Below are 12,106 nucleotides of genomic sequence, written 5' to 3'. Positions count from 1 at the left end.
GCTGAGAAAAGGAACGAGTCCACAAGGAATAATTCCCTTAAATCTGAATTTTCTGAAAGGTAGTCCATGTTTCAGGGTCATGGAAGTTTGGCTTTCAACTATTCTGATAGCTGCATTTACTTAGAAAAATACAGATTTATAAGAAAAGGTAAGACATAAGACAAAGATCATTTAAGAGCTGTAAGAAACCTAAATCTTGACCTTCTGTTGTTTCTGCTTTCTTTTCTTAATGCACTTTTATTTAATTTGGCTTAGCTATTTTAAAGATTGTATTACTCTAGTCAGAAGCAGTGTTTTAGAACTCAGCTGGGTCACAGGAACTTTCTCACCACTCCATTCTAATTTGCAGTTTTGCTATAATAAAAGCCCTAAATATATTGCTACTGTCTAGACGTTTTATCTGAAACAAGTGTCCTTTGTAGTCTCAGAGGACTTTTCTATTTTATTTCCAGTAAATCAAAGTCTGTGAAGAGCTTCAGTTCTTATTAAGACATACCCTTCACAGTCCAGTAATCGCCAACAGTGGCAAGCCATTGACAGTTCATTTACATATAAGTGATGACTTCCATCAGGTAGTTGGCTCAAAAACACAGTGGACATTTAGAGCATATCCTATATTTCTTGTTCTTTGACGAGCACCAAATGCCAATTTTTATATAGAAATTGACTATTGAAAAGTGAAGGCTCCTTTTCACTGACCTTACACTGTCTTCTAAACTCTGGAGTGACACGTCAGTGAACTTAATGTAGGATCACACCTCTACAAGGCATTTAGGAGCCCTACTTCAGTTAGCTAAAAATCAAGGAGTCAAATGTAGAAAACATGAGACAAGAACAATCACACTTTTTTAAAGGAAAAATAAATTTCTTCGGCATCTTGCTCCCAATTGTCATCATCATAGCTTAGTTTTCATATTTTATGTTAATAGGCAGTTGTGATATTGTTTTTATATTGTTTTCTCCTATAAATATATTTGTCATTTGAAATAGTGGCATTCATTACATAGGACTCATTAGGATATCTTATGTTTTAGTTTGTAAGTGCCTTTCTAATGAAAGAATATAATTATTCTATGCTTTTGCTCTCAATTTTTTGGAATACTGGAGGCAGAAATCTAGCCAACTTTTACCTTAATAACGCTATAAAAAGGAGCAGGCTGATGATCTGTTACCATGCTTGGACTCAACTCGTGTGAGTATTTAACTGTATATTTTCCAGCTATTTTTCAGTATTGAAGTAAAATGTTTCTCTTTAAAATGAAGCTTTCTCAATTATTAGCAGGGATAATACAGATCATCTAATTTCACAGATAAGCTAACCTCTCTATTTTGGCTACAGCACTCATTCCTCCCCAATCAGACGTCTTACTGTTAACATTTTCTAATTAGAGTATCAGCACGTGTTTTTGTCCATCTTGGTTCTGGTTTTAGTGGGGCCCCGACTTTACATGATTCTTGTAATTAGCTTTTCTGAAGATTTCACTCTAGTAATTTCCATATTTACAGCAAACGCCATTGCATGAAGTAGTCTGAGGGATTTTTTTTTTTTAACAAAACCTAAGTGTCTATGGAGAAGGAAATGGCAACCCACTCCAGTGTTTTTGCCTGGAGAATCCCAGGGATGGGGGAGCCTGGTGGCTGCTGTCTATGGGGTCACACAGAGTCAGACATGACTGAAGTGACTTAGCAGCAAGTGTCTATTACAGAGGTAACAGACTAGGGTGAGGACTGGGAAAATGGACTGCCTGTCACGCAATCCCTGCCTCTTTCTTCATGCCAAGTCACTGTGCTGTGTGTGGATTATGTTCTGCTAGGTTCACGCCTTCACCTATTTCTCCAATCTCATTCACAGATGAAAGGAGGAACAGAGGGACGAGGGAAGGAATGATGGATAGATGGATGGATGATGGACAGACTGATAAATTTAAATTCAAGATTCTTAAGGGACTGGTGTCAGCCACTGTGCCTCAGATCTTTTCCAAATTAAGGCAGGGAACTCAGGAATACTACACATTAACTCTCAGTTGTTCACTTTCAAGTGAGCAATAAGATAGGGGAAGCATAATAGGATGACTACACTAATAAAATAATATATTTTAAAACACACTTTGAGAAATCATTTCCAAAAATGGAAACAAATGTTTAATGGTGCACTGGGACGACCCAGAGGGATAGTATGGGGAGGGAGGAGGGAGGAGGGTTCAGGATGGGGAACATATGTATACCTGTGGCGGATTCATTTCAATATTTGGGAAAACTAATACAATATTGTAAAGTTTAAAAATAAAATAAGAATTTTAACTTTTTTACAGCATTTATTGGTCCTGAAACAAACCAAATTTGAGTCCAATGAAAGGAATACTTGATACTATGTGATTTCTACTCCATTATGATTAAGCAGATGTTATTTATAAAAAAGATCCAATGAACGGTTCATCTGAAGACATTTAGTAATTATAGACCGTCTTGTGGAAGTTCTTCTTTGGATGTTCAAAGATACTTGTCCTTTTTTCCAGTTGATACAGAATTAATCCATGGCCAATGCTAATCTATGTCTTTGGGGAGATAGGTTCAACTCTTAAGGTAACAAAATTGTTTTGAAAACACTATCTTACTTCTCATGATGAATACCGTTGTCTCATTTTCCTTTCTCTTATAGATGCGGCCACCAGCTTTCCAACAATCCGGATGTTAGCTCTTTTGAGTACTGGATGCCCACTTACTGTCAGACAAAATATATAATTACATTAATGAATTTTAAATTCTATAACGGAATGTACCATGCTTTTGAAATCATCAAATGTTATAGAAAATCAGTTATGGTGGTGCTGAAACAGATTTGACTTTGGCACATTTCCTTCGGGTGTATTCATTACATTATATATCCTGACATGAAATTCAGCAAGAATGACATTGAACCAAAAAGTTGAGAGAAAGGATGGCAGAATCTGGACCCCACCAATATACAGCATAATGAAGTAAGTTGGATGCAACATATGTTTGGCCATAAGAACAGCAACAGTGAAAACTTTTGCTTTACAATGAAATCAGTTCTGACACTGATATTCAAATCAATACAAAGCATTCTTTGTAGAGACGGCTTATACTTGATTCATCTTTATGAATGAAATGCATTCAAATAAGAAACAAAAGGGACTTCCCTGGTGGACCAGTAGTTAAGAATCTACCTCCTAAAGCAGGGGACGTGGGTTCCATCCCTGGTCAGGGAACTAAGATCCCACATGCCGTGGCGTAACTAAGCCCACACACTGCAACCACTGAGCCCACACACCTCAGCCAGAGAACCCTGAACTGCAACAAAGACCCAGTGCAGTCAAAGATTTTTTTTTAGAAAAAGAAATAAAGCCACAGATTTACTGCAGACACCATTACCCACAGGACTAACTTACAGACGTGGTAGTCTATTTGGCTCTGCAAAACTACTGTTGTTCTTAAATGAAAACATAAACAACTACCCAAAAGAACATTTAAAGTTATGAGAAGAACACTCCTCATTACTAAAAGAAAATAAACGATGATGTGCTGTTAAGCCAAAAGCAGAGCATTGTTGTTTTCATGCTTATCTATATTGCCATTAGATAAAGAACAAGGCTTATAATAACAAAACTAAATTAGACTACAGAGTATTCATAAAACAATTAGTAACGGTAATTTTCATTGCAGGTGTGATCACAGGAAAAGGCCATCACCAACCAGTGTCCTAATATAATAGTTGGGCTTTCCTGGTGGCTCAGAAGGTAAAGAATCTGCCTGCAATGTGGGAGACCTGGGTTCAGTCCCAGGTTGCGAAGATCCCCTGGAGGAGGGCATGGCAACCCACTCCAGTATTCTTGCCTGGAGAATCCCCATGGATAGAGGAGCCTGGTGGGCTACAGTCCACGGGGTCACAAAGAGTCAGATACGACTGAGCGACTAAGCACAGCAAAATATAGTAGTTATACAAGATAAGTGAGTTAGTTCTAAAGATGAGATCTCAAAATACAATGATTTCCTATGGAAAATTTTTAATAATATGCAATACTAAGCGTACACTTCAATAAGCAGAAAATAGCTGAAATACAGGATTATTCAAAGCAGGTAAAATAGAAGAGAAGGTAAATATATTGGTCGAAGCTCTTGTTCTTATACACTTGTGAGTGAATCAAAATTTAATACTCAATCTTAGCTTCATTTTTTTTTTGAAATAGGGATAACATACATCTTGTCTGATTGCTAAAAGGATTCAAAAACATGTATCAAGAGATACAACAGAATGAAGTCAGACAGAGAAACAAATACCTATATTAGTGCATATGTGTGGAATATGAAAGTATTGGTATAGATCATCTTATTTACAAAGTAGAACTAGAGACACAGACACAGAAAACCAAGGGGGAAGGGGGCATGGGGTGAATTGGGAGATGGGGGTTGACACATAGGCACTGTTGATACTATGTATAAAATAGATAGCCAGTGAGAACCAAAAGTAGAGCTCAGGGACCTCTACCCAACTCTCTGTGGTGACCAAAATGGGAAGTAAATCCAGAAAGAGGAGAGGGGATATGTGTATGCTGTGCTGTGCTAAGTCTCTTCAGTCACGTCCAACTCTTTGCAACCCTGTAGACTGCAATGGCCTGGAGCATCCCATGGACGGAGGAGCCTGGTGGGCTGGAGTCCATGGGGTCACTGAGGGTCGGACACGACTGAGCGACTTCACTTTCACTTTTCACTTCCATGCATTGGAGAAGGAAATGGCAACCCACTCCAGTGTTCTTGCCTGGAGAATCCCAGGGACGGGGGCGCCTGGTGGGCTGCCGTCTATGGTGTCGCACAGAGTCGGACGCGACTGAAGAGACTGAGCAGCAGACTGTAGCCCGCCAGGCTCCTCTGTCCATGGAGTTCTCCAGTCAAGAATACTGGAATGGGTTGCCATGCCCTCCTCCAGCAGATCTTCCTGACCTAGGGATCGAACTCATGGCCCCTGCAGCTCCTGCATTGCAGGCAGGTTCTTTACTGCTGAGCCACCGGAGAAGCCAGGATATGTGTATACGTAGAGCTGATTCACTTTGCCATGTTTACAATGTGGCTAAAACAACATTGTAAAGCAACTACACTCCAATAATCTTTTTTTAGAAAAGAGACTTATTTACAACAATAATGTATTAATATTGACTCATCAGTTATAACAAATGTACCACACTAAGGTGTTAATAACAGGGACCGGGAGGAGGGAGTTGCAAGTGAGAGAGTATAAGGGAACACTTTATACTCTCCACTAATGGTTCCATAAACCTAAAATCCCTCAAACATAGAAAGCCTATTAGTTAAAAATGTGTCTGAAAATTCATAAGTATTCAAAATATAGTTGCTGAATTATTATTTATGCTGAAATTATAATATAGGTAGGCTTTACAAAGAAAATCCACTAACAATTGCATGAGATAATAAAAAAGGTGTATCAATTGGTCTCTGCCCCCAGTTCCTGGCACAAAGCTCCTAAAACACAATTTCCTAAGTGATATCAGTGCTGGGAGCACCTTTGGTTCTAATGAGGTGACTGGGTGGGTTCCTGGAAGGGTGCTGGTCACCAGCCATGATTAGAAGCTTAGAACTTTTAGTCTCCCCATCAACACTTCTCCAGGGAGAGACAAGGGCTGGAAATGGAATTAATGGTCCATCACGCCTATGTGATGTTCTTCCCTGGTGGTTCACAGGGTAACGAATCTGCCTGCAGTGCAGGAGACCTGGGTTCGATCCCTGGGTCAGGAAGATCTCCTGGAGAAAGGAATAGCAACCCACTTCAGTATTCTTGCCTGAAGAATCCCAGGGATAGACAAGCCTGGCGGGCTACAGTCCATGGGGGTTGCAAAGTGTCCCACAAGACTGAATGACTAACACTCTCACACCTATGTGATAAAGCCTCTGTAAAAATCCCAATAATGTGGGGTTCAGAAAACTTCCAGGTGGATGAAAACATCCTCAGACTTGGAGGGTGATGCCATAAGGACAGAAGTAGGGGGCTCTCCCAGATCTCACCCTCCTGATCTCTCCCACTGGCTGTTCTTGGGCATCTTTTATCCCATCCTTCAATAAAATAGTAAATGTAAGGAAGTGTCTCCCTGAGTTCTGTGAGCTGCTTTAACAAATTAATAAAACCTGAGGAGGGGGTCATGCGAATCTCTGATTTGTAGCCAAGTTGAGCACAAGTTGTGGGTACCTTGATGATCTACCACTTTATAAAGAATATTTCTCTATTTGGCTGCCCCGGGTATGAGTTGCAGCATGCAAGATCTTCACTGTTGCACATGTGATCTTTAGTTGCAGGATGAAGACTCTTAGGTGTGGCGTGTGGGATCTAACACCTTGCCAGGGATAGAATCAAGCCCCCTTGCATTAGCACCAGGGAAGTCCTGAAACCTACTATCGATTTGCATCGAAAATGGGAGATTGTCTCCTGGGATGGAGCCCTGAGCCTAGGGGGTCTGATTGGGAGTTGACACTCTCTCCAGGTAGACTCTACCAGAACTGAATAAGACTGAAGGACTCCCAGCTGGTGGCAGAGAATTGCTTGTTGACATGGGGGAAAAAAATCCCACACATTGAAATTGCCTACCAGAATCTTAGTTGCTGACTTGAAGTGGGACTGGGAGCAGAATCCTAAATTGCATAATTTGTTATTTCATAAATATTTCAACTAAATAAAGGATCGTCCATATTAGGGAGGATAAAAATGTGAGTATACATGATATATTTTTAATCATTCAAAGTAAATATTCTTGACCTTCATTTTTCTTATATGGTGAGACAGATTCAGAAAACAATCGTTTTGATTAAAAATACTCAAATCTTGAATAAAATATTAAATATATTTTAAGCTGTATTGCTGAATTGGCAGATAAGGAAGAAAATAAAGGCTAAAAAAAAAAAAGTAAAATGAGTAATCTTAGTGGATATTTGGGCTTCCTGGGCGGTGCTGGTAAATCTAGCTAAAGAACCTGCCAATGCAGGTAAACGTAAGAGACTCGGGTTTGATCCCTGGGTCGGGAAGACCCCCTGGAGGAGGGCACGACAACCCACTCCAGTGTTCTTGCCTGGAGAATCCCATGGACAGAGGAGCCTGGGGGGCTACAGCTGATACGGTCATGCAGAGTTGGACAGACTGAAGCAATTTAGCATGTACCCACAGTGGGTATTGTCAAAGTGCTAAAGCCAGTTTACTTCTGCTGTTGTTCTGAGGTCTTCTGCTGAGCCTTGGATGTCTGAAAAGGAAATTAGAAAGAAGAAACAAAGAAAGATGAGCACCAAAGAACTGATGTTTTTGGACTGTGTAGAAGAATGCTCTTGAGAGTCCCTCGGACTGAAAGAAGATCAAACCAGTCCATCCTAAAGGAAAACAGTCTTGAACATCATTGGAAGGATTGATGCTGAAGCTGAAACTTCAATCCTTTGGCCACCTGATACGAAGAGCTGACTCATTTGAAAAGACCCTGATTCTGGGAAAGATTGAAGGCAGGAGGTGAAGGGGATGACAGAGAATGAGATGGTTGGATGGCATCACCAATTTGATGGACATGAGTTTGAGCAATCTCTGGGAACTGGTGAAGGAAAGAGAAGCCTGGCATGCTGCAGTCCATGGGGTAGCAAAAAGTCAGACACGACTGAATGACTGAACTGAACTGGATGTCTGAGCTACAGCTTTGTGAGGGGAAAAGCATCAAGAGGCAAAGCATAGAGTTCACTCAAAATGGGGAGCCCAGCAGGAGACCACAATTGAAGGCATGGGCCCAGAGGGTTACATGATCAGAGTAAGTGGGATAATACCAAAAAAAAAAAAGAGAGAGAGAGAGAGAGTTAGAGAGAGAGAGGAGGGAAGGAAAGGGAAGGGAAGAAAAGAGAAGAGAAAATTTCAAAGAAGGGGAGCAAGGAAACTTTCCCTTTTTCCTGAGGCAGGGTAGATGGAGCAGAGCCTCAAAGCTGCCATTGGTTTGATGCCCCAGTTCATGTCACCTGTGTGGTCCAAATACCTTAAATAAATTTAGAGTTTGCTGGGTACCAAGGACAAATAAAAAACTTCTCTAGATGAAAACAACTTCAACCAAGAACTTTAAACTATGTCATAGAACCTTCAAGCAAAGGACTCAACTCCCTGGGCCTGGATTTCCTTATATAGAAAGCAGAGATGGTAACTGTACCTACTCTCTAGGATAGTAGTGAGAGTAAGTGAGATGCCAGAAGGAAAACACCTGGCCCACAGGAGGTGCTCAGTAATTAGGCCATCCTGTTTCTTTTTTTGGCTCTGTGAAGTCTTCTTCAGAGATGTTCACCTGTTGTATGACAAGAACTCATTTCAGGAACATTTGTAATTTTTTTTACACCTTCTGGAAATCTCTTTTATTAACACTTAAACTTGGTCCTCAATAAAAGCACTGATCAATCTTGTCCAAGAAAAATAATATGTCATAGAAACATTTTATAAACCCCTATATGCTATAATTCATTTTAAATAGAAAAGCCGGTTACAAAGCAGTATCGTGTAGATTCCAGGTTTTTGCTTTTGTTTTAAAGTTATACACATAGGAAACCATGTACAGTATTAAATACCAAAATATTCACAGTGGATGGAATTATAATTTAGCTTTAGTCTTTCTGCTTATCTATATTTTAAACAGATATATTTTATAATTTAATATTATTATTTATATATTATTTATATATATTATTTATATATTATTTTATTATTTATTTATATTATTTATATATTATATTATATTATAAATTATTTATATATTATTTATATAAAATATATTATTTAAATTATTTATAAATATTATTTATATATATATTTATATATTATTTATATATTATTTTATTATTATTTATATAATTTATAAATATATTATATTTATTATTTATTATTTTTATATTATTTAATAATTATATTATTTTATAATTATTTATTTATTTATAATATAATTTATATATTTATTTATATATTATTTATATAAATACATATTAACAATTGTCAAGTTTCTAGATTGGAATATGGGGAAGGAAATGGCAACCCACTCCAGTATTCTTGCCTAGAGAATCCTGTGGACAGCGGAGCCTGGTGGGCTGCTGTCCATAGGGTTGCAGAGTCGGACACGACTGAAGTGACTTAGAATGCATGCATGCATTGGGGAAGGAAATGGCAACCCACTCCAGTGTTGTTGCCTGGAGAATCCTGTGGACAGAGGAGCCTGGTGGGCTGCTGTCCATAGGGTTGCAGACACTTCAGACACGACTGAGGCGACTTAGCATGCATGCATGCATTGGAGAAGGAAATAGCAACCCACTCCAGTGTTCTTGCCTGGAGAATCCTAGGGACAGAGGAGCCTGGTGGGCTGCTGTCTATGAGGTCACACACAGTCGGACACGACTGAAGCAACTTAGCAGCAGCAGCAGATTGGAATATACGGTAAAAGTCACTTTTACTATAAATAATGAATAAGTAATCAGAAGTTAGATCTTTGCTGATATTCAATAATTTAAATAAATGACTTCAACTTGAGAAAATAATCCAATAAAAACAGACAACATGCTTAATACTCATTTAATAGGCTGTCTTTTCAGAAAACAGAAACTAGATTTTCCCCAAAGGCTCAAAGTAAGCTTTTGCCCTCTGTTTTCTTTGAAACCACCTCTATGTTTTTATGTTCACAAGTCTGTTTTATGATTTTTCATGCCATTTCTCTGACCCAGTCAAGGTTATATATTATTCTACATTATTGGCTACTTTTGTCAGTGTTTCAAAATGAATGTTTGTAGAGCAACTTGGAAAGAAAACAAACATAGATTGTGTTGGAAAATAAAACACACATTTAGGGCACTGAGGATCTATTTAGTCCTATCTGTTTGGGTTCATGCTAAGTATTAGGAGGTGGTGTAAAAGGCATGAGATGAGCCCTTTCTGGGCCTTCATTTCCTAATCCAGAAAGAAAACAAAAAAACAGCGATTATTATGCTACTCAAAGACATTTAGTATAAAAAATGAAAGTATCTACCTAACAAAATATAATGGCCCTGCCCACCAGAAAATTATCATAGTCAATACAAAGCAAAAATACAGTCTGGGAGTATAACTGCTCTATAACCCTGTGTTTCTGCTACACAGGGAGGTGAATCAGCTATACACATACACACATCCCCTCCGTCTCGAGCTCCCCTTCCACCCTCCATCCCATTCCTGCAGATCCTCACAGAGCACGGAGCTGAGAGTACAGGGCATCAGTGCTCTGAGATTGAGGGAACCAGGGTATGAAAGCCAGGAGAGGGGCTTTTCTCTTCAGCAGGCTGGCCTAGGCCCACGTGGGAACAGCACAGCGTGGCCTGGACAGGTACTGGTGGCCACAGCATCAGCAGGACGCCCCCATCAGCCTTCCTGAACTTCAGAGTGGCAGCAGCACATGGAACTAACTGCCAGGGGCTGGGGCGGGGACGGGGCGTAGTCCATGCTGTGGCCCAGAGGGGAGCACAAGGGAGACATCTTAGGAGAACTGCTAGAAATAGCTTCCGTTATGGGGCTGCTTTCAAAGAGGCCAGAGGCTGCCCAACAGTAGGTCGAAAATTCTACAGGCCACTATTTGGGGACTATATATGTATCTGCATGCATGCTGCGTGCTAAGTCACTTCAATTGTGTCTGATTCTTTGCAACCCTATGGACTGTAGCCCACCAGGCTCCTCTGTCCATGGGATTCTCCAGGCGGGAATCCTGGAGTGGGTTGCTGTGCCCTCCTCATGTATGTATCTACATATACATATATGTGTATGTCATGTATACACATATATCTGGCTGTCTGACCGAAGGACGCCTAAGGTCAGCCACATACATGTGTATACATAGTTGGATATTGTTTTGAAATATCCAAGTTGGACAGAGGAGCCTGGCAGGTACAGTCCCTAGGGTTGCAAAGAGTCAGACACGCCTGAGAGACTTAGCTCACATGCACACACCAATAGCTTCCTTGAGGGTGACTAAAAGTAATCACCTCATTTCTGATGAGTATCAATCTTGAAATAGTGAAAAAATTATACAAACTAACAAATATTCTATTCTTGAGTTTTTAAGCAATCAGCTCTCTTATTAGTTATCTGTAAAGAGAAACAGAAAACATATAGCTATTTAATAAACATAGCCATTTAAAATGAGGTGAATAATTTTGTGACATTCCAGATACGTGTTACCCTCAGGCAGAAAAATCCTAGAACAAAAAAACACCATTGCATTTCAAGAAGGAGGTTTTAAGCAATAGCAATATTTTCTAAAGGAGGACTTCTACTTGGAAGAATATGGCTTTGCTCAGAAAGTGCAGCATTGGGGGGATTCAAGAAACTGGAATCTGAAGCACTTGGCACGTGGAGCCATATGGTAAGGAAAAATGTGTGATTACATGAGAACGCTTTCCAACTTAGAGACGTGAGCTAACAGACTGGTGGGGGAATGAAAGAGGAAATATCCATGAACTCTTGAGATGGGGCCAGACACCCTCACTCTTGTATTTTGCCCTAGGGGAAGAGAAAATGGGAACCCTCAATGGTAGAAAACATGAATAGGTGGTGGAAAAATCTGGGAGTAAAGGGCTTTTTTTTTGAAGGGGTCAGCAAATCACTTAGAAGACATCATGGGGCCAATATGGCGCCAGAGCAGTGGCTGTGGGCAGTGCCTCAGTGATGGCTCTGCAGCCTGATGTGCTGTGAAGACAGCTACTGAGAGCTGGAGCATCCCAAGGGGATACGGGAATTCTGGGCAGGCTGTCTGACTGAAGGATGTCTAAGGTCAGGACAGGGAGCAAACAGAATATATGAACTTAACTGCTGAGGCCGTGGCAGATATGAATACCGGGGCCAGTGTATGGTTCCTGAGGTCCAGGTGGTGAGATTCACACCACCAGTGGCCAGCAAGGAGGAAAGATCACATTGAGGATGTCTCTCAAGATGAAAGGAAGAGAGAGAGCAGGCTTGTTATAAATGGGCTCCTGACACAAAGTAAGAATAAATGATAAAATTAGATGGCATAATATAAACAATGAATAGCATAAAAACAGAAATGATAGAAAAAGAGCTTAC

The 12,106-nt window shown here is 40.0% G+C and overlaps 1 protein-coding gene across 3 annotated transcripts in view; it reads right to left on the bottom strand.

Moving 5' to 3' along the window:
* Positions 1–2,138: 2,138 nt before the first annotated feature.
* The window catches only part of IQCM (IQ motif containing M), a 509,303-nt gene continuing 499,335 nt past the window's right edge, over positions 2,139–12,106 (bottom strand). Inside the window, exon 13 of one of the 3 annotated variants that reach the window (XM_059876236.1) lies at positions 2,139–2,722. In XM_059876236.1, coding sequence (XP_059732219.1) covers positions 2,619–2,722 — 104 coding nt within the window. In that variant the 3' untranslated portion in view covers positions 2,139–2,618. The remainder of the gene's footprint in view (positions 2,723–12,106) is intronic. The other 2 variants (XM_059876235.1, XM_059876237.1) reach the window with 2 other exon arrangements.

Source organism: Bos taurus, chromosome 17 (assembly GCF_002263795.3).
Source record: "Bos taurus isolate L1 Dominette 01449 registration number 42190680 breed Hereford chromosome 17, ARS-UCD2.0, whole genome shotgun sequence".
In the NCBI taxonomy this organism is placed as follows: Eukaryota; Metazoa; Chordata; class Mammalia; order Artiodactyla; family Bovidae; genus Bos; species Bos taurus.
The sequence above is the reverse complement of the archived record's forward strand: the minus strand, read 5'-3'. Positions and strand labels throughout refer to the sequence as shown.